The sequence below is a fragment of the Conger conger genome, chromosome 5 (assembly GCF_963514075.1).
Source record: "Conger conger chromosome 5, fConCon1.1, whole genome shotgun sequence".
NCBI classification, from domain to species: Eukaryota; Metazoa; Chordata; class Actinopteri; order Anguilliformes; family Congridae; genus Conger; species Conger conger.
The window spans coordinates 62,604,957-62,627,383 of NC_083764.1; the positions used below are offsets into that span (position 1 = coordinate 62,604,957).

Below are 22,427 nucleotides of genomic sequence, written 5' to 3' on the forward strand. Positions count from 1 at the left end.
AACGTCAAGGTGCTGCTGCTTCTGGATTTTTTTTTTTCTTTTTTCTTCTTATTGACAACGTAGTAATATAACAATACAAATCACAATATGTGAAGCAAAAGTATCACAATAACATCACAAATGACAGGGGTTAAGAGGTAACTAAATTATAAGTACAATACAAATAAAATAAAATGAATTAAATAATAAAAGAGAATAAAGAATAAAAAACTAGTTCAGCAGTTAAGACAATTATATAGTTTACATATATTAAGAGTTTTTAGGGCTTTGGAGTTTGAAGAGTGCTGAATAGTTTGTATGTATTGTTGCATTTCATTCATAAAAATTTTAAATAAAGGTTTTCTGTTATAGAATTTACTTTTGTGAATGTGGAATTTAGCCAAGATAATAAAAAGATTTATAATATAATACTGTTTTTGTTCTAAACTGCAAACTTCATAAAAACCAAACAGCACATCTTTGTATAGTAATGAGAATTGAGGATAGATGGTACAACGAATATATTGGGCAAATTCTTTCCAAAAAGTAACAGTGTAAGGACAGCTCCAAAATAAGTGTGTGGTTGTTTCATTATCAAGACCACAGAAAGAACAATTAACATCGATGTCATTTCTGATTTTTTGCAAATAATGTCTTGTTGGATAGCATCGATGGAGAAGTTTGAAACAGACATCTCGAGGTTTGTTTGTGATCAAGTATCTTGAGGATAAGGTCCAAACTGTTTTCCATTGGATATTTGGGACACGCCTTCCCCAGTAATGGATTACATAAGGGATGGTGACAATGTCTTTCTGAAAAAGTGATCTGATCCTTCTGTTCCGGGTTGAAGGGCTGGATAAGAGACATATCTTTCCTACAATGGTGTCATCCAAAGTTGACGGACAAGGAAAAGGAGGCAGTTCAGTATTACCCTTAAATAACATCATTACACCTTTGGGGATGGCATCCATTACAATAGCAAATTCTTTTGGGGTGACAGGGATATTGTAAGTGGACAAAAATTCAGAGTATTTCATTAGAAGACCATCTGAAATAAATAATTGTTTTACAAGTAGAATATTATTGGTAAACCAATTTGGTAAAAAAATAGATTTGTTTTTGAATAGTATGTCACAGTCATTCCAAATGATATATTTGTGCGGAGAGAAACTGTGTTTGTAGATAAGCGACCAGGCTAACAGCATTTGTCTGCTTCTGGAGTTGAATACGGTCCAACAACCTGAGACGAGTCGCACGAAAACGTCACGTGTCTGGGCAAGCTCGAGCAATCAGGCTGTGAACACCCTACTGACCTGCAGAGGGAGCCAGAGAGCAGCTGTGGGAGAAAAATATAATATAGTACAATGCAACCTAGGATATATGTATCCAGATATGTACAATGCATATAGTTAGAAAACTGCTTAAAATAATAAATTGTGCTTGTGACAGATAACCAGTAAAAATGTAAGGGAGGGGTGAGTGCTCGGCCACAGCTTCAGGAGATACGGCAGAACACTCTCCCAGTCTGGGGTGCGCTCAGGTGCTTGTTATGTTAATTGCAAAACAAATGTTACATGACTTAAAGAGCAGAAGTGGGCCCAGGAGTACAACGCGTGATGGAAAAGTACTGAAACACTGTATGAAGATGATTGGCTTTCACCGTAATGTATGCATGTGATAACTTAGGATGTGTAATGGTATGAGAATAGACACCCTGTCTGCTAAAATCTAGAGTGTATTCTCACATTGGTGTGATGCATTCTCCGTGCTTTGTTTTGCTGCAGTTGTAATAAAGTTCGTATTATTGTAGCTCTTTTTGCTGTGAAAGAACTGGGTTCTTTTAAACGGGAAAGGTTGTTTGCAAGACGTCGCCTCTCCAGGGAATTTCCCCTACACAGCGAGACACCTGCTGCCAATTACCTGTTGCTCTGTGGTGTCGTCGGTCACAACAGATCGTGCGGCACAACCACTGGAACACCGCCGTACGGTCCTGAGATCCAGGGGGGAAGTTTACGTGTCATAATACAAGTGTCTTTAATGACAACGTGTTGTTGCAGTGATAATATTTTCACAAATATATTTAATTTAGTTTTACTGTAATTCCCCTTATGTTGCGATAAATGCTGGAGCTCAGGGAAGCCAAAATGTCGGGCTCAGAGTGAAAACGCCAGATTCAACTCTTCTACATCTGGACTGAAGACCGTAAATTCTTTTGTTGAATCGGATGAGTTCAGTGATCACAAAGGAAGTGAGTAGGATTTTACTGCCCTGCGCACGTACCTCAAACTCTGTACAAAGCAAACGTGGAGTCAGGTAAAGGTGGAGCAATTTACTAACTACACCATTGCTGCTGTGTACCCGTTAGAGCTTTTCAAAAGCTTAATTTATTTCTGATATCTCTTTTTTTTCTCTTAGTCTAGTCTGAATGTATTGACGAAGATTTAACCTTTCTTTAAACCTTTATTTTATATTTTATAGAGGTTTATATCTAGGGGTTTCGTACAATCAAAACCCTTATAATGTACTTTCGGGAACTACACATCATTTGGTACTTTTATGTAAGTTCTGTTAGTCGTTAGGAAGAGCAAAGACCCTTCAGTTTAACTGGGAATCTCAGGATATGATCTCACTGCATATTCTTCAGAAATTAAGGAACCTCTAAAGATAGAGGAAAAAACAAACAAACAGAGAAGCAGACATTTAAATAGATTTATTAAGTTTACCTGCAGTTACAGCAGTAAGAGTGAAACTAAACTGCAGATTTAGCAGAAGCCATTACTGAGCTCAGAACAGACGGAGACAGAATGGCGTCTGGATCTCCTTCTCTCCTGGAAGAGGACCTCTCCTGTCCTGTGTGCACTGAAATCTTCAGGGATCCTGTTGTCCTGAGTTGCAGTCACAGCTTCTGTAAGGTCTGTCTGCAGCAGTACTGGGATCAGAAGGGATCTCTGGAGTGCCCAGTTTGCAGGAGAAGATCTTCGAAGGAAAATCCTCACATTAACCTGTCTCTGAGGAATATCTGTGAGACGTTCTTAAAGGAGAGAAGTCAGAGAGCTAAAGCAGGATCTGAAGTGTTCTGCAGTCTGCACAGTGAGAAACTCAAAGTCTTCTGTTTGGAGGATCAAATACCCATCTGTGTTATCTGTCAAACTTCAAAAAAACATGAAAACCACAAAGTGCGACCAGTTCAGGAGGCTGCCGAAGAGTATAAGGTAACCGGTTATAACGCAATTTACACATTCATAATTTATTTTATTAACTTTATATTTTACTAATTTAATCAGAAAATTCTTGATGATTGAAAATGATTTGATGTCATCTACTGAGCCCTTGGTGAAGGTTATCAGTATAACTGAAAAAAGAAGTATAATTAACATTGAATATTAAAATGTTTCATTATTTGACATTCTAATGTCAGTATTTACTGTATTTCCAAAGTGAAATGATCTGCAAAAGGAGCCATTTTAGTTCTCAGGCCTGACTGCAGTTGGAGCTCCTCACTACTTGTCACATGACTGACAGAGAGAGACAGGAGGGAGGGGCAGGAGTGTGGAGACGTTCTCAGAGCTGTGTTAGGGAGCAGTGCTCAGCATGGGACAGTCGGGGTCAAAGTTCATGCTCAGATAAATGTGTCTGACACAATGTGGTCTAAGATGGAAGATCACTGTTAATGTGTCATGAGAGACAAAGTATACATTGTAGGATATTTTCATTTTAAAACATCTGGATATTGAATGCCTCACATCAAGGAGGTTCTGGGTTTGAATCCCGGTCAGCCGGGGCCTCTGTGTGGAGTTTCATTTTCTCCCCGTGTTCGCGTGGGTTTCCTCCCACAGTCCAAAGACATGCAGGTTAAGCTGATTGGAGAGCCCTGAGATAGACTGGCGACCTGTCCAGGGTGTATTCCTGCCTTTCGCCCAATGTATGCTGGGATAGGCTCCAGCCCCCCTGTGACCCTGTTCAGGATAAGCGGGTGAAGATAATGGATGGATGGATGGATATTTAATTTTGTCTGTGAAAACAAAATAGAGCCATTCTGTCCGTAGGCAGTGAAGTTTACTGTCTGTCCGTTTCCTCAGTAAAGTGTGGACTCTGACATTTCTTTCCAGGAGAAACTCAGGACTGCACTGGCTCCACTGCAGGAGAAGCTAGAAGCCTTTAATGCAGTGAAGCTGATCTGTGATCAAACAGCAGAGCACATCAAGGTACTGTACTGAGGCCTTTAAATCACAGTGTTGAAAATGCAGCACTGGATTGTGCTGAAATGATGGTGAATAATGTTTATTCCAGAGCCAGGCCCAGCACACAGAGAGACAGATAAAGATGGAGTTTGAGAAACTTCAGCAGTTCCTAAAAGATGAAGAGGCAGCCAGGATCACTGCACTGAGGGAGGAAGAGGAGCAGAAGAGTCAGAAGATGAAGGAGAAGATTGAGAAGATGACAGAAGAGATATCATCCCTTTCAGAACAGATCAGAGCCTTAGAACAGGAGCTGGGAGCTGAAGACGTCTCATTCCTGGAGGTAAGACCTGTTCACTCTGTGTCTGTAGGACTCTATGTACACTGCTGTTAATGCTCACACACATTCATTTATACAATATAGTATTCTCTATTCTTGCAAAAGTCACTCAATCTCCTCAAAACGTAATCAAGCAGAATTATTGTTTTGCAGGGAAAGTGTTTTAAATCAACTTTATCATGCAACATAAACTGTACACATGTATAGCAGTATTATTTTTCTATGTCAAATAATATCAAAAGTTATTTAAAGATATTAATGTGGTTTCTAACATGATGATAATAATTCACTCTCTTTATTTCAGAGGTACAAGGACACACAAAACAGGTAAACAAACTCTATCCTCTCTCATCAGGTTAAATATCAAGAGTAGTTTATTAGCTATGCAGTGTTCTATCAGTGAGCTACTGTGGAATGTGTTTGAAATGCCTCTCTCTCTGTAATAATTACTGCAGCTTTAATAATGACTATGGAGGAACATATAAACATATTGAAGTATTTACAATATAATTTGCCTCTAATATAAATACCCCCCTTCCCCCCTCCCACGCTCCTGTGAGTGTGTGTTCCTCAGTGGGGTCAAGCTGTGAGTGTGTGTCTCTCAGTGGGGCTGTGAGTGTGTGTCTCTCAGTGGGGCTGTGAGTGTGTGTTTCTCAGTGGGGCTGTGAGTGTGTGTTTCTCAGTGGGGCTGTGAGTGTGTGTCTCTCAGTGGGGCTGTGAGTGTGTGTCTCTCAGTGGGGTTGTGAGTGTGTGTCTCTCAGTGGGGCTGTGAGTGTGTGTCTCAGTGGGGCTGTGAGTGTGTGTCTCTCAGTGGGGCTGTGAGTGTGTGTTTCTCAGTGGGGCTGTGAGTGTGTGTTTCTCAGTGGGGCTGTTAGTGTGTGTTTCTCAGTGGGGCTGTGAGTGTGTGTTTCTCAGTGGGGCTGTTAGTGTGTGTCTCTCAGTGGGGCTGTGAGTGTGTGTCTCTCAGTGGGGCTGTGAGTGTGTGTCTCTCAGTGGGGCTGTGAGTGTGTGTTTCTCAGTGGGGCTGTGAGTGTGTGTCTCTCAGTGGGGCTGTGAGTGTGTGTCTCTCAGTGGGGCTGTGAGTGTGTGTCTCTCAGTGGGGCTGTGAGTGTGTTTCTCAGTGGGGCTGTGAGTGTGTGTCTCTCAGTGGGGCTGTGAGTGTGTCTCTCAGTGGGGCTGTGAGTGTGTGTTTCTCAGTGGGGCTGTGAGTGTGTGTCTCTCAGTGGGGCTGTGAGTGTGTGTCTCTCAGTGGGGCTGTGAGTGTGTGTTTCTCAGTGGGGCTGTGAGTGTGTGTCTCTCAGTGGGGCTGTGAGTGTGTGTTTCTCAGTGGGGCTGTGAGTGTGTCTCTCAGTGGGGCTGTGAGTGTGTGTCTCTCAGTGGGGCTGTGAGTGTGTGTCTCTCAGTGGGGCTGTGAGTGTGTGTCTCTCAGTGGGGCTGTGAGTGTGTGTTTCTCAGTGGGGCTGTGAGTGTGTCTCTCAGTGGGGCTGTGAGTGTGTGTCTCTCAGTGGGGCTGTGTGGCCGAACGCTGGGAGGGATGGAGCCATTTTCTTACAGAATGAAGATCTGATGTTGCTGCTGATAATCTTCTATGGTAATGAAGCCCCACCCACAGCACAAGTGACTCCTGAATATTATTGCAGAGCCCAGTGCACCCTGGGGGATCCAGAGGTCTCAGGAGCACTGATTGATGTGGCCAAGCACCTGGGCAATCTGAAGTACAGAGTGTGGGAGAAGATGCTGGGGACTGTTCAATACAGTGAGTACTGGGGGCAGGGAGCTCCACATTGTCACTGTACAGGGGGAATCTTCAGCATCCTTTCCACAAGCTGATGAAGCCAGTCAGAGTCATATTGGTCCTGTCTGTGTGAGAGCCCTGGAGTGAAGAGACTGAGCACCAGTCCTTAATCTCACTGATGCTCATAATAAAATGCTGCTTTAAGAGTGATACTGTATTTAAGGGGCTACAGAAACACTGGCAGGCTTTTCTCCCTCTTACAACGATTATACTATCCTTGTGACTTAAGAAATATTATTGTCTTTTGGTTCTGCTGCTTCTCTCACACATGTATCTGAGGTTATAATGGTTGTGCTTGTGAGACCCAGTTTATATCATGAGGACCCCATTGTGTCTGACGGTTTTCCTTTGTGCAGATCAGTGCTGACGTCTCATTCTCTGTCCCTTCAGCTCCTGTGACTCTGGACCCAAACACAGCACATCCCAAACGCTCACTGTCTGAGGATCTGACCAGTGTGAGATGCAGTGATGAGAGACAGCAGGTTCCTGATAATCCAGAGAGATTTGATAAGTGGTGTTGTGTGCTGGGCTCTGAGGGATTCAGCTCAGGGAGACACTGCTGGGATGTAGAAGTGGGGGGTGAGATCTGGTGGGTGGGTGTGGTTAAAGAGTCCATCAGCAGGAAAGGGGGTGGGTATGTGAGCCCAGCAGGAGGAGTGTGGAGTATAGAGCTGTGCGATGGGAAATACAGTGCCCTGACCTCCCCACTCACACTCCTCACTGTGCAGAGGGACCTCCAGAGGGTCAGAGTGCAGCTGGACTGGGACAGGGGGGAGGTGTCATTCTCTGACCCCAGTGACAACACTCCTCTCTACACTTTTAAACACTCCTTCACTGAGAGACTGTTTCCAGTCTTTGTGGGGACTGTGCGGATCTGCTCACTGAAGGTGTCTGTAAGTGCAAAATAGCACTGTGGGATTGTTTGTAAACATCAGTTGAAGTCAAAGGACTGTATTTGATCAACTCAGAGCAGATTAACTCCAAATTTTATAAACAAAAACACATTATTACAAAATATTATCTATTATTTTAAATGTAAATACAAACATTGTATTGTGCTTGATGAGAAATGTGTAATCTCTCTGATATAACTTCAGAATGTTATTACTGAGTAATTCCTGTGGTACATGGTGGTATTGTAAGTACACTGGTGTGTGTGTAATGACTTATTCCTGTGGTATATGGTGGTATTGTAAGTTCACTGGTGTGTGTGTAATGAGTTGGGGTGTAATAAATACAGCAGTGGAATCACTCCAGAGTGCTGCTCTTTTCCTGACCCGTCACCAGTGTGTCTCCCAGGTGTGTGATGAGGTAAGTCTCTCTCTCTCCGGTGCAGTGTGAACGCAGACAGAGACAAATACGCCCCTCATACACTGGGTTTGGGTTCTACACCCTATACCCTGGCCAGACCTCTTCGTTCAGCCTCCACAGGCCGCTTGGCACCTCCCCCTCTCCGAATTTCCACCTCCTGCTCACGACTACTGTCTGTTCTGGCTCCACGGTGGTGGAACGAACTCCCCGCTGAGGTCAGAACTGTAGAATCCCTCCCCACCTTCAAGCGCAAACTGAAGACGCACCTCTTCAAGCAGCACCTCTCCCCGTCCCTCCCTACCTGCCTGTGAACCTTAATTGTTGTCTTTCTGTGATTTACTTTTTTGTGTATCGGTATTTTTAGTTTGGCTAGGTAAGCAGTGTTTGGCTAGTTAAGTTTGGTCACTCATGCTTTGTTTGTTTGTTTATTTTTATGTTTAAAAAAAATTAAAAAATAGGCCCTGGTCCTTATCCTTGTTGTACAGGTAGCAGTTGCAATTGTACTTCCCTCTTGGGTCTTTCAGCGCACTTGTCCGTGGTTATGGGTATGCCCTTTTTGTACGTCGCTCTGGATAATGTAATGTAATGTAATGGGTTCATTCCACACTCACTTGAGCTGATCTGAGATCAGTTGAGAAACACAGAGCCATCATCATAAGCAGTGACGTGTGGTTGAGTCTTAAGCAGGGTTGTGGTAACGCATAAAAGGCCATCACCATGGAGACAGCAGCTGTAGTACAGTGTGAATGTCACTCAAAGGCAACGTAAAATCAATCAGTGTCATATTGGAGTGGTTTCAATCCAATTCAAAACAGCACAGTACCGAACCACATTTTGTGTTCATTGCATATTTCTAGGATTTTTATGACTTCTATCGTTACAACCAGTTTCACGGCATGGAGCGCAAAAAATTGTGATCAGCTTCATTCATAATTGATGGCATTTGGCAGACGCTCTTATCCAGAGCGACATACAGTTGATTAGACTAAGCAGGAGACAATCCACCCCTGGAGCAATGCAGGGTTAAGGGCCTTGCTCAAGGGCCCAACGGCTGTGCGGATCTTATACGATTGGTCAGCTGAGCGGAAATTGAAGAATGCGACGGCAAATCTGCCTGATCTTGTCTCCTGATCCTGATCTCTGGACATGAATTACACTCATGACACAGTCACACTCGTGTTATATACACACACTCATGACACAGTCACACTCGTGTTATATACACACACTCATGTTAAACACACTCACCGAGCAATTCATTATGTATTTTTAGACTTCTGCTGCTTTAGCCTATCCACTTAGAGTTATGATGCGTTGTGCGTTTCGAGATGCTTGTCTGCATACCACTGTTGTAATGTGTGGTTATTTGCGTTACTGTCACCTTCCTGTCAGCTTTGGCCAGTCTGGCCATTCTCCTCTGACCTCTCTCACTAACAAGGCGTTTCTGTCTGCAGAACTGCTGCTCACTGGATTTTTTTTCTTTGCAACTCTAGAGACTGGTGTGCATGGAAATCCCAGCAGATCTGCAGTTTCTGAGATACTCAAACCCTCCTGTCTGCCACCAACAATCATTCCACAGACAATGTCACTTAGCTCACATTTTCTCCCCATTCTGATGGTTGATGTGAACATTAACTGAAGCTCCTGACCCGCATCTACATGATTGCATGCATTGCACTGCTGCCACACGATTGGCTGATTAGATAATCGCACGAATAAGTTGGTGTAACAAAGTAAAAATATTCCTAATGGATCATGTATATTCTCATGTCATATAGCAACACACACTCATATAGTGTACACACATGTAATACGCACACAATCATACAGACAAACGCACTGTGGAACACACACTCATATAGTGTACACACATGTAATACGCACACAATCATACAGACAAACGCACTGTGCAACACACACTCATATAGTGTACACACATGTAATACGCACGCAATCATACAGACAAACGCATCGTGTCAGGTCAGGTCAGAACTCTTGGTTACAGTTGCTCACTTGTGTGGCTTGTGCATCTCCCTCCTTGTGTATCTAATATTTACAGGGATGTTCTGGGCTAGAGTGACTATCACAGTGACTATCTCTTCTATGTCATGACTAGACACCACCTGCAGTTTCAATCTGTCATGACATATTGTGACAGCTAGAACTGTCCTTAAAAAAGCGCAGGTTAGACCTGTTTCTGGGGCTGGACCTCATTACTGTCTACAGTAAGGGTGGGACCCCAAATAGAGTTTTGTTTTAACTATTTATTATTGTCTTGTTATTGTTTCTTTTCTGTGTTCATCTCCATGTCCAGCTCACTCTGTGAAATGTGCTGTAGTCGGCTGTGTTGGTGCCTTGCATGGCAACCAATCGCTGTTGGTGTGTGAGTGTGTGTATGAGTGGGTGAATGTTGGCGGAGCTACACAGGAGCCAGACCAAGCCCAGCCTGGGCGCCACGGCGACCGTCTCCAATGGCGTTTTTGTGCAGAAGGGCTTGGCGATGAAGGGTCCCCTCCTCTCCTCTGTCCGGAGCGTCTCCCAGTGTGGGAGCAGGAGCCTGCAGCCTGGACTTCTCCAACACCGTTCACACAGCCAGAACCATGAACCACTGGATCACGGACCGCACCAAGGGTCTCCCCCACGCGGGCGTGGCCGCCGCACAGGCGTGGGCGGGGCTCCTGGGCCCCAGGACTGTTCACCTGTCCCCAGGTGAGGACGTTCCCCTGTGACCCGCTAGAGGCCGTGGATACACTACTCTGTTCACATGCTAATGGCCCAGCTAACACAAAAACATTGTCGTAGTGTTGCCGCCACGTTGTGGCAATGTTGTGCTGACATTGACAAAACATTCCAGTAACATTGGGAGAACATTTTGGGTGATCTGGGATGTGTGTCTAATAATGTCTTTTTTTATGCATTCCATCAGTTCCTCTAGCTCCCCACAAAATGTTTTGTCTTCCACTTTTCATCAGTAACTTGAAGGTTGTTGCTTAAATCTTGTAAAAGTACATCAAAACAGGAGTGTAAACCTTAGATAACAGAACTGTGCTACAAGTGGAACGGCAGTTCCTTAGAAACGGCTCACTAGCGCTTTTTTTCCTCCATTTAATGTCTCCCCATGTGCCGATTTGTTAAGTTATTGTGTTATGTGGACAATATAGAAATATTTTGTGGACGTCATGAAGACTTCCTGTTTCCCTACTGCACTCTCTGACTCAACACTGTTACATTACATGTGATTTGGCAGATGCTTTCATCCAAAGCGACTTACAGTTGATTAGACTAAGCAAGAGACAATCCTCCCCTGGAGGGCCAATGCAGGGCTAAGGGCCTTGCTCAAGGGCCCTATGGCTGTGTGGGTCTTATTGTGGCTACACCGGGATTAGAACCACCGACCTTGCGCGTCCCAGTCACTTACCTTAACCACTACGCTACAGACTGCCCTTCTTTGTGCAACAAGGAGGCTGTTCCAGCGCAAATGCAGATCTGTGAGCTGCTGTACTGCCCCCTGTTGGTGTCATCACATGCAGATCTGTGAGCTGCTGCCCCCTGTTGGTGTAATCACATGCAGATCTGTGAGCTGCTGCCCCCTGTTGGTGTAATCACATGCAGATCTGTGAGCTGCTGTGCTGCCCCCTGTTGGTGTAATCACATGCAGATCTGTGAGCTGCTGTACTGCCCCCTGTTGGTGTAATCACACACAGATCTGTGAGCTGCTGTACTGCCCCCTGTTGGTGTAATCACATGCAGATCTGTGAGCTGCTGTACTGCCCCTGTTGGTGTAATCACATGCAGATCTGTGAGCTGCTGTGCTGCCCCCTGTTGGTGTAATCACATGCAGATCTGTGATCTGTGTGCCCCCTGGTGGTGTAATGTGGAAGTGTCCCTCGCTGCCTGGCGTCTCTCCCGCCGTGTCTGTGCACGGGTGCTGCAGGTTTTCTGTCGAGGCAGAGCTCCACATGAGACGGCCTCTCTTAACTTGGGGTGTCAGCGACATGTTCCACAGACGCAGAGCCGACTTCAGACACGTGTGTGAGAAACGCACCTCTCACTGAGGCACAGTTTGCACACCTGTGCTGTGTGTTCCACAGCTCTGTCTGTGCGTCCTTAGTGTTTTTATTGGAGCTTAAAAAAAAGTGTTAAATAAAACATTCTGGCCATGAATACAGGGGTACAATAAAAATGTGAAATGTGTCTCATGGAACCAGCCCCAACACCCTCAACTGCAGATGAAGCTGGTGAAGAATCCATCAATCAAATTTACACCTTGTAAAAAAAACTCAAAAAACAGCCACTGCTACAAATCCTGTCCTGATTCATTGGCTCTTTGCAATGAAAATGACACTCCACCGCCCCCTCATGGCAGAAAGGCAAAACGGCAGTATTACTCCTATCAGCAAGCACACTTGAATTAATTCAAAGACTGTGTTATTATGTAACAGTTAACTACGGTGTCCTCCTATTCCCTGGGCTTAGAGCCACTGTATGTCTCCAAGGCTCTACAGAGAGCCAAGATGGAGGTCAGTGAAGAGGGAGCCAAAGCATCAGTTGCCACAGGTGAGGGGGCTTTGACTGTGGTCCAGGACAGCCGCAGAGCGTGCTGCTGTTTGTTGGCACTGAGTGTGGAACAGAGGTGGAAAGTCCAGGGGTAGCATGAGATGCAGCACAACGTTCTCGTAGCAGAGGTGAGGCCTAGCGGTGTAGCCCAGGCCCACACTCCATGAAGTGTTGTAGATGATTTAAAAATGGGGCCTGGACTCCCAGCACGAATTCTGAGCGGAGGACGGAGCGCGCCTCGGGCCGTGGAGTGTGGCGCCCCGTAGAGATCCACTTCAGAGAGAATTCCTCGGGAAAACTGTGAACGCTCCGCATTTCTCTTTTTTTGTTGTTGTCGTTTTCAATACTGTATAAAATAAAAACGGAAAAAACAGGAAAATAAAAAGGTGAATAAAAATGTAAATGCCAAAATTTCTGTGGACAATTTTAAAAATGGCCACCCCCTCCTTCCCCTACTTTCACTGCTGATGTGAAAAGGATTTGTTGCGGCATGCTAGCTCCGCTGGAACAGGAGCGATCGGAGGGGGCAAATTCGTAATTGTTTTTCAATTCAAATGCTGTTCTGCACTCGATTGATCCAGGTCCACCAGAAGGTGGGGTTTGCACGTTTTGAGAGTATGTCTTTACCGTACAAACTCAGTAAAGCGTAGATAAGTATTTGAATCCAAAACAGTTGTGTGTTTGACCCAGGTCTGATTACCCCTTATTCCACCATTGGTCCCTGGAGAACTGCAAATTTACAAAATGTAGTTCTTTAACCCCTCATTGGTTGCAAGGTTGTAAATTCTCTAGATATCCTACTTTCCACGTCCTAAATCTAAAGCAGATTTCGGACTGTGTTGTCATGGTAACGAGTGATTTCTTTTTTTTTTAACCCCAGACCCAGTGGTGCACTTTTTAAACAATATTATCAGTGGACCGATCAATTTACAATCAAAAAGGTCCTCTTTTTAATAATAAAAAAGAGAAATAGAAAGATATTTGTTTTGCCGTTTCGCAGGGGTAAATGCGCTAGTTACTGGATTTGGTTTGGATTTGGAATCATTCTGGAAAAGCTATCGTTTTTTTATTTTTTTATTTATTTAATTTTTTTGTGTGTGTGACTTGTACAGTTGGTCAGCCCCACATTTCTCTTCCTTTTTTAAATATTTGCGTCTTCCACACGCAGGTCACTGTGACTATAACAAAAGGATATTAAATCGCTCCTTTGATTTTATTTTTTATTTTATTTTATTGTTGCTTTTCTTGCGGTTGCATATGAGTGCTCCTTGGTTGTTTTTTGGTTCGTGATATCCCTTCTTTTAAAGGGCAGCTTTGTTTTCCTGTAGTTCCCTAACACCACTGTCTGCTGTGTGCTGTGTCCAAATTTTGGGTTCACAGTAAACGGTTTCGTTTTTTCGTTTGAGCCTTGGAATTGTAGTAGCGTATGTTGATGTGCATGTCCCTTGTGTAAGAAACGCTCCCTTTGAATTGTCTTTCACGACGTTATTTAGAATAGCGTATCATACCAGCCCTACACCGAATGGCGCCCTTCTGCTGTACGGACCATAGACGTGCAGCAGCGCCCCCTGCAGGCCCAACACGAAGCGTCAAGCTGCTGCTGCTTCTGGAGATGTGTGCGGTCCTGAGACGACCTGAGACGAGTCGGGCAAAGACGCGTCTGGCGTAGCTTGAGCGACCAGGCCGTGAACACCCGACTGACCTGCAGAGGGCGACGGAGAGCAACGAGACACGGTCACCCCGGGCGACACTGCAGCCAATTACGTGTGACCGGCAACACCACAGAGCAACGCCAGCCCGTGCAGCACATCCACTGGAGCGCTGCCGTACTCCTGAGATCCAGGGGTGAAAGTTTACATGACATAATACAAGTGTCTTTAATGACAACAACGTGTTGCAGTGGTAATATTTGCACAAATATATTTTATTTCGTTTTACTGTAATGCCCCTTATGTTGAGATAAATGCTGTAGCTCAGGGTAAATGTAGGTAAATGTGGGTTAGCCGCCTGAGGCTCAGAGTGAAAACGCCGGATTCAGCTCCTCTACATCTGGACTGAAGACCCTAAGTTATTTAGTTGAATCGGGTGAATTCAGTGATCGCAAAGGAAGTGAGTAGGCTTTCACCGCCCTGTGCACGTACCTCAAACTCTGTACAAAGCAAACGTGGAGGTTAAGGTGGAGCAATTTACTAACTACAGCATTGCTGCTGTGTACCTGTTAGAGCTTTGCTTAAGCTTAATTTATTCATATTAACCTTTATATCTCCTTTTTATCTCCTACTCTAGTCTGAATGTATAGAGAAAGATGTAGGCCTAAACCTTTATTTTATATTTTATAGAGGTTTACATCGAAGGGTTTCATACAATCAGAACTCTTATAATGTACTTTCAGGAACTACACATCATTCTGTACTTTATATAAGTTCTGTTAGTCGTTTTAGGCCTAAATATACATTTTCTCTTGCTCAAAATAACTTTTACTTAGAAAGTGTCTTATGATGTAGAATCTTTATTTAAAAATCAATGTAATTCCCAGAGGATCAACCTTAATAAGGAAGAAAATGTTGCCCTACGATGGCTTTCTAACATTGATGAACCTTCCCTCTCTTGCAGTGTTGGGGAAGTTTTTCTCAACAAATAATGAATTATTTTTTTGTGGTGTAAAACTGCAGGCAGATCAGCCACTCAAATCTCAGTGGCACAATGTTCCCCCTGCAGGAATTGTCTCTGATAACCAGGCATGTCTACCAGGCAGAGCAAAGTACAAGTTTCTCACACACAGAGACGCTTCAGTTACACTGGGAATCTCAGGATATGATCTCACTGCATATTCTTCAGAAATTAAGGAACTTCTGAAGATAGAGAAAAACAGACTGAGAAGCAGACATTTAAAGAGATGTGTAAGTTTACCTGCAGTTACAGCAGTAAGTAAGAGTGAAACTAAACTACAGATTTAGCAGAAGCCATTACTGAGCTCAGAACAGACGGAGACAGAATGGCGTCTGGATCTCCTTCTCTCCTGGAAGAGGAGCTCTCCTGTCCTGTGTGCACTGAAATCTTCAGGGATCCTGTTGTCCTGAATTGCAGTCACAGCTTCTGTAAGGCCTGTCTGCAGCAGTACTGGGATCAGAAGGGATCTCCGGAGTGCCCAGTTTGCAGGAGAAGATTTTCAAAGGAACATCCTCCCATTAACCTGTCTCTGAGGAATATCTGTGAGACGTTCTTAAAGGAGAGAAGTCAGAGAGCTAAAGCAGGATCTGAAGTGCTCTGCAGTCTGCACAGTGAGAAACTCAAAGTCTTCTGTTTGGATGATCAAATACCCATCTGTGCTATCTGTCAAATTTCAAAAAAACATGAAAACCACAAAATGCGACCAGTTCAGGAGGCTGCCGAAGAGTATAAGGTAACTGGTTATAACGCAATTTACACATTCATAATTTATTTTATTAACTTCATATTTTACTAATTTCATCAGAAAATTCTTGATGATTAAAAATGATTTGTTTTGCTGTCATCTACTGAGCTCTTGGTGAAGGTCATCAGTATAACTGAAAACAGAAGTATAATTAACATTGAATATTAAAATGTTTCATTATTTCACATTCTAATGTAAGTATCTATTGCATTTCCAAAGTGAAATGATATGCAAAAGGAGCCATTTTAGTTCTCAGGCCTGACTGCAGTTGGAGCTCCTCACTACGTGTCACATGACTGAGAGAGAGAGACAGGAGGGAGGGGCAGGAGTGTGGAGACGTTCTCAGAGCTGGGTTAGGGAGCAGTGCTCAGCTTGGGACAGTCGGGGTCAAAGTTCATGCTCAGATAAATGTGTCTGACACAATGTGGTCTAAGATGGAAGATCACTGTTAATGTGTCATGAGAGACTAAGCATACATTGTAGGATATTTTCATTTTAAAACATCTGGATATTGAGTGCGTAACAGCAAGGAGGTTCTGGGTTTGAATCCTGCTCAGCCGGGGCCTCTCTGTGTGGAGTTTGCATGTTCTCCCTGTGTTTGCGTGGGTTTCCTCCCACAGTCCAAAGACATGCAAGTTAGGCTGATTGGAGAGTCTAAATTGCCCGTGGGTATGAGTGTGTGAGTGAATGGTGTGTGTGCCTTGCAATGGACTGGCGACCTGTCCAGGGTGTATTCCTGTCTTTCGCCCAATGTATGCTGGGATAGGCTCCAGCCCCCCTGTGACCCTGTTCAGGATAAGCGGGTTAAGATAATGGATGGATGGATGGATGGATGGATGTTGAATTTTGTCTGTGAAAACAGAATTCTGTCTCCCCTCTGTCTGAGCAGGGACTCTTGTGCTGTCTGTAGGCAGTGAAGTTTACTGTGGGTCCGTTTCCTCAGTAAAGTGTGGACTCTGTCATTTCTTTCCAGGAGAAACTCAGGACTGCACTGGCTCCACTGCAGGAGAAGCTAAAAGCCTTTAATGCAGTGAAGCTAATCTGTGATCAAACAGCAGAGCACGTCAAGGTACTGAACTGAGGCCTTTAAATCAGTGTTCAAAATGCAGCACTGGATTGTTCTGAAATGATGGTGAATAATGTTTATTCCAGAGCCAGGCCCAGCGCACAGAGAGACAGATAAAGATGGAGTTTGAGAAACTTCAGCAGTTCCTAAAAGAGGAAGAGGCAGTCAGGATCACTGCACTGAGGGAGGAAGAGGAGCAGAAGAGTCAGATGATGAAGGAGAAGATTGAGAAGATGACAGAAGAGATATCATCCCTTTCAGAACAGATCAGAGCCTTAGAACAGGATCTGGGAGCTGAAGATGTCTCATTCCTGCAGGTAAGACCTGTTCACTCTGTGTCTGTAGGACTCTATATACACTGCTGTTAATGCTCACACACATTCATTTATACAATATAGTATTCTCTATTCTTGTAAAAGTCATTCAATCTCCTCAAAACTTAATCAAGCAGAATTATTGCAGGGAAAATGTTTTAAATCAACTTTATCTTGCAACATACATTGTACACATGTATAACAGTGTTAAAGCAGCATATTTATTTTTCTATGTCATAGAATCCATCCATCACCTTATCCCGCTTATCCTGAACAGGGTCGCAGGGGGGCTGGAGCCTATCCCAGCATACATTGGGCGAAAGGCAGGAATACACCCTGGACAGGTCGCCAGTCCATCGCAGGGCACACACACCATTCACTCACACACTCATACCTATGGGAAATTTAGACTCTCCAATCAGCCTAACCTGCATGTCTTTGGACTGTGGGAGGAAACCGGAGTACCCGGAGGAAACCCACGCAGACACCCAGGACCTCCTTGCTGTGAGGCGGCAGTGCTACCCACTGCACCACCCGTGCCGCCTATGTCATAGAATATCAAAAGTTATTTAAATATATTAATGTGGTTCCTAACATGGTGTTAATGGACTGAGTATTGGCTCCAGTGATAATAATTCACTCTCTTTATTTTAGAGCTACAAGGACACACAAAACAGGTAAACAAACTCCATCCTCTCTCATCAGGTTAAATATCAAGAGTAGTTTATTAGCCTGCAGTGTTCTATCAGTGAGCTACTGTGGAATGTGTTTGAAATGCCTCTCTCTGTAATAATCACTGCAGCTTTAATAATGACTATGGAGGAACATTTACAAATATTGAAGTATTTACAATATTATTTGCCTCAAATATAAATACCCCCCTTCCCCCCTCCCACACTCCTGTGTGTGTGTGTCTCTCAGTGGGGCTGTGAGTGTGTGTTTCTCAGTGGGGCTGTGAGTGTGTGTCTTTCAGTGGGGCTATGAGAGTGTGTCTCTCAGTGGGGCTGTGAGTGTGTGTCTCTCAGTGGGGCTGTGAGTGTGTGTCTCTCAGTGGGGCTGAGAGTGTGTGTCTCTCAGTGGGGCTGTGAGTGTGTGTCTCTCAGTGGGGCTGTGTGGCAGAACGCTGGGAGGGATGGAGCCATTTTCTTACAGAATGAAGATCTGATGTTGCTGCTGATAATTTTCGATGGTAATGAAACCCTGCCCACAGCACAAGTGACTCCTGAATATTATTGCAGAGCCCAGTGCACCCTGGGGGATCCAGAGAAGGTCTCAGGAGCGCTGATTGATGTGGCCAAGCACCTGGGCAATCTGAAGTACAGAGTATGGGAGAAGATGCTGGGGACTGTTCAATACAGTGAGTACTGGGGGCAGGGAGCTCCACATTGTCACTGTACAGGGGGAATCTTCAGCATCCTTTCCACAAGCTGATGAAGCCAGTCAGAGTCATATTGGTCCTGTCTGTGTGAGAGCCCTGGAGTGAAGAGACTGAGCACCAGTCCTTAATCTCACTGATGCTCATAATAAAATGCTGCTTTAAGAGTGATACTGTATTTAAGGGGCTACAGAAACACTGACAGGCTTTGCTCCCTCTTACAATGATTATACTATCCTTGTGACTCTGAGAAATATTATTGTCTTTTGGTTCTGCTGCTTCTCTCACACATGTATCTGAGGTTATTATGGTTGTTGTTGTGAAACCCAGTTTATATCATGAGGACCCCATTGTGTCTGACCGTTTCCCTTTGTGCAGCTGAGTGCTGATGTCTCATTCTCTGTCCCTTCAGCTCCTGTGACTCTGGACCCAAACACAGCACATCCCAAACTCTCACTGTCTGAGGATCTGACCAGTGTGAGACACAGTGGTGAGGGACAGCAGGTTCCTGATAATCCAGAGAGATTTCATACAGGGTGGTGTGTGCTGGGCTCTGAGGGATTCAGCTCAGGGAGACACTGCTGGGATGTAGAAGTGGGGGGTGTGGCCTGGCTGGTGGGTGTGATTAAAGAGTCCTTCAGCAGGAAAGGGGGTGTGGATGCGAGCCTAGCAGGAGGAGTGTGGAGTATAGCCCTGTACGATGGGAAATACAGTGCCCTGACCTCCCCACTCACACTCCTCACTGTGCAGAGGGACCTCCAGAGGGTCAGAGTGCAGCTGGACTGGGACAGGGGGGAGGTGTCATTCTCTGACCCCAGTGACAACACTCCTCTCTACACTTTTAAACACTCCTTCACTGAGAGACTGTTTCCATTCTTTGTGGGGACTGTGCGGATCTGCCCACTGAAGGTGTCTGTAAGTGTAAAATAGCACTGTGGCATTGTTTGTAAACATCACTTGAAGTCAAAGGACTGTATTTGATCAACTCAGTGCAGATTAACTCCAAATTTTATAAACAAAAACACATTATTACAAAATATTATCTATTATTTTAAATGTAAATACAAACATTGTATTGTGCTTGATGAGAAATGTGTAATCTCTCTGATATAACCTCAGAATGTTATTACTGAGTAATTCCTGTGGTATATGGTGGTATTGTAAGTACACTGGTGTGTGTGTAATGAGTCATTCCTGTGGTATATGGTGGTATTGTAAGTACACTGGTGTGTGTGTGTGTGTGTGTGTGTGTGTGTAATGAGTTATTCCTGTGGTATATGGTGGTATTGTAAGTACACTGGTGTGTGTGTGTGTAATGAGTTGGGGTGTAATAAATACACCAGTGGAATCACTCCAGAGTGCTGCTCTTTTCCTGACCCGTCACCAGTGTGTCTCCCAGGTGTGTGATGAGGTAAGTCTCTCTCTCCGGTGCAGTATGAACGCAGACAGAGACAAATACGCCCCTCATACACTGGGTTTGGGTTCTACACCCTACACCCTGGCCAGACCTCTTCGTTCAGCCTCCACAGGCCGCTTGGCACCTCCCCCTCTCCGAACTTCCACCTCCTGCTCACGACTACTGTCTGTTCTGGCTCCACGGTGGTGGAACGAACTCCCCGCTGAGGTCAGAACTGTAGAATCTCTCCCCACCTTCAAGCGCAAACTGAAGACGCACCTCTTCAAGCAGCACCTCTCCCCGTCCCTCCCTACCTCCCTGTGAACCTTAATTGTTGTCTTTCTGTGATTTACTTTTTGTATCGGTATTTTTAGTTTGGCTAGTTATGTTTGGTCACTCATGCTTTGTTTGTTTGTTTATTTTTATGTTTAAAAAAAATAAAAAAAATAGGCCCTGGTCCTTATCCTTGTTGTACAGGTAGCAGTTGCAATTGTACTTCCCTCTTGGGTCTTTCAGCGCACTTGTTCTTGGTTATGGGTATGCCCTTTTTGTACGTCGCTCTGGATAATGTAATGTAATGTAATGGGTTCATTCCACACTCACTTGAGCTGATCTGAGATCAGTTGAGAAACACAGAGCCATCATCATAAGCAGTGACGTGTGGTTGTGTCTTAAGCAGGGTCGTCGTGGTAACACATGAAAGGCCATCGCCATGGAGACAGCAGCTGTAGTACAGTGTGAATGTCACTCAAAGGTAACGTAAAATCAATCAGTATCATTTTGGAGTGGTTTCAATCCAATTCAAAACAGCACAGTACCGAACCACCTTTTGTGTTCATTGCATATTTCAGGATTTTTATGACTTTTACATTATTGGCATTATCCAGAGCGACATACAGTTGATTAGACTAAGCAGGAGACAATCCACCCCTGGAGCAATGCAGGGTTAAGGGCCTTGCTCAAGGGCCCAACAGCTGTGCGGATCTTATACGATTGGTCAGCTGAGCGGAAATTGAAGAATGCGACGGCAAATCTCTCTGATCTTGTTTCCTGATCCTGATCTCTGGACATGAATTACACTCCTGACACAGTCACACTCGTGTTATATACACACACTCATGACACAGTCACACTCGTGTTATATACACACACTCATGTTAAACACACTCACCGAGCAATTCATTATGTATCTTTAGACTTCTGCTGCTGTAGCCTATCCACTTAGAGTTATGAAGCGTTGTGCGTTTCGAGATGCTTGTCTGCATACCACTGTTGTAATGTGTGGTTATTTGCGTTACTGTCACCTTCCTGTCAGCTTTGGCCAGTCTGGCCATTCTCCTCTGACCTCTCTCACTAACAAGGCGTTTCTGTCTGCAGAACTGCTGCTCACTGGATTTTTTTTCTCTTCACCATTCTTTGCAACTCTAGAGACTGGTGTGCATGGAAATCCCAGCAGATCTGCAGTTTCTGAGATACTCAAACCATCCTGTCTGCCACCAACAATCATTCCACGAACAATGTCACGTAGATCACATTTTCTCCCCATTCTGATGGTTGATGTGAACAGTAACTGAAGCTCCTGACCCGCATCTACATGGTTGCATGCATTGCACTGCTGCCACACGATTGGCTGATTAGATAATCGCACGAATAAGTTGGTGTAACAAAGTAAAAATATTCCTAATGGATCATGTATATTCTCATGTCATATAGCAACACACACTCATATAGTGTACACACATGTAATACGCACGCAATCATACAGACAAACGCACTGTGGAACACACACTCACATAGTGTACACACATGTAATACGCACACAATCATACAGACAAACGCACTGTGCAACACACACTCATATAGTGTACACACATGTAATACGCACGCAATCATACAGACAAACGCATCGTGTCAGGTCAGGTCAGAACTCTTGGTTACAGTTGCTCACTTGTGTGGCTTGTGCATCTCCCTCCATGTGTATCTAATATTTACAGGGATGTTCTGGGCTAGAGTGACTATCACAGTGACTATCTCTTCTATGTCATGACTAGACACCACCTGCAGTTTCAATCTGTCATGACATATTGTGACAGCTAGAACTCTGTCCTCACAAAGGGAAGGTTAGACCTGTTTCTGGGGCTGGACCTCATTACTTTCTACAATAAGGGTCGGACCCCAAATAGAGTTTTGATTTAACTATTTATTATTGTCTTGTTATTGTTTCTTTTCTGTGTTCATCTCCATGTCCAGCTCACTCTGTGAAATGTGCTGTAGTCGGCTGTGTTGGTGCCTTGCATGGCAACCAATCGCTGTTGGTGTGTGAGTGTGTGTATGAGTGGGTGAATGTTGGCGGAGCTACACAGGAGCCAGACCAAGCCCAGCCTGGGCGCCACGGCGACCATCTCCAATGGCGTTTTCGTGCAGAAGGGCTTGGCGATGAAGGGTCCCCTCCTCTCCTCTGTCCGGAGCGTCTCCCAGTGTGGGAGCAGGAGCCTGCAGCCTGGACTTCTCCAACACCGTTCACGCAGCCAGAACCATGAACCACTGGATCACGGACCGCACCAAGGGTCTCCCCCACGCGGGCGTGGCCGCCGCACAGGCGTGGGCGGGGCTCCTGGGCCCCAGGACTGTTCACCTGTCCCCAGGTGAGGACGTTCCCCTGTGACCCGCTAGAGGCCGTGGATACACCACTCTGTTCACA

General features: G+C 44.7%; 2 protein-coding genes across 2 annotated transcripts; both read left to right on the top strand.

Annotated features, from left to right (window-relative positions):
• Positions 1-2,129: 2,129 nt before the first annotated feature.
• Positions 2,130-7,415, top strand: LOC133128954 (E3 ubiquitin-protein ligase TRIM35-like). Its single transcript, XM_061242762.1, has 7 exons — positions 2,130-2,181; positions 2,740-3,191; positions 4,089-4,184; positions 4,270-4,500; positions 4,802-4,824; positions 6,138-6,253; positions 6,683-7,415. The coding sequence occupies exons 2-7, from the start codon at positions 2,784-2,786 to the stop codon at positions 7,198-7,200; spliced, it is 1,392 nt and encodes a 463-aa protein (XP_061098746.1). The 5' UTR covers positions 2,130-2,181; positions 2,740-2,783; the 3' UTR covers positions 7,201-7,415.
• Positions 7,416-15,087: 7,672 nt separating this feature from the next.
• Positions 15,088-20,056, top strand: LOC133129127 (E3 ubiquitin-protein ligase TRIM35-like). The gene is made up of 6 exons (XM_061242973.1): positions 15,088-15,563; positions 16,549-16,644; positions 16,728-16,958; positions 17,610-17,632; positions 18,194-18,312; positions 18,743-20,056. Exons 1-6 carry the CDS (start codon positions 15,156-15,158, stop codon positions 19,258-19,260), a joined length of 1,395 nt encoding a protein of 464 aa, XP_061098957.1. The 5' UTR covers positions 15,088-15,155; the 3' UTR covers positions 19,261-20,056.
• Positions 20,057-22,427: the final 2,371 nt, after the last annotated feature.

What these genes read in the sequence shown, in the direction of transcription:
- LOC133128954 (XM_061242762.1), top strand. Translation starts at nt 2,784, where the DNA reads ATGGCGTCTGGATCTCCTTCTCTCCTGGAAGAGGACCTCTCCTGTCCT. An exon ending in AAGACGTCTCATTCCTGGAG is followed by an intron (nt 4,501 to 4,801) that starts GTAAGACCTGTT and finishes TCTTTATTTCAG; the next exon opens with AGGTACAAGGACACACAAAA. An exon ending in GCTGGGGACTGTTCAATACA is followed by an intron (nt 6,254 to 6,682) that starts GTGAGTACTGGG and finishes CTGTCCCTTCAG; the next exon opens with CTCCTGTGACTCTGGACCCA.
- LOC133129127 (XM_061242973.1), top strand. Translation starts at nt 15,156, where the DNA reads ATGGCGTCTGGATCTCCTTCTCTCCTGGAAGAGGAGCTCTCCTGTCCT. An exon ending in AGGCTGCCGAAGAGTATAAG is followed by an intron (nt 15,564 to 16,548) that starts GTAACTGGTTAT and finishes ATTTCTTTCCAG; the next exon opens with GAGAAACTCAGGACTGCACT. An exon ending in AAACAGCAGAGCACGTCAAG is followed by an intron (nt 16,645 to 16,727) that starts GTACTGAACTGA and finishes TGTTTATTCCAG; the next exon opens with AGCCAGGCCCAGCGCACAGA.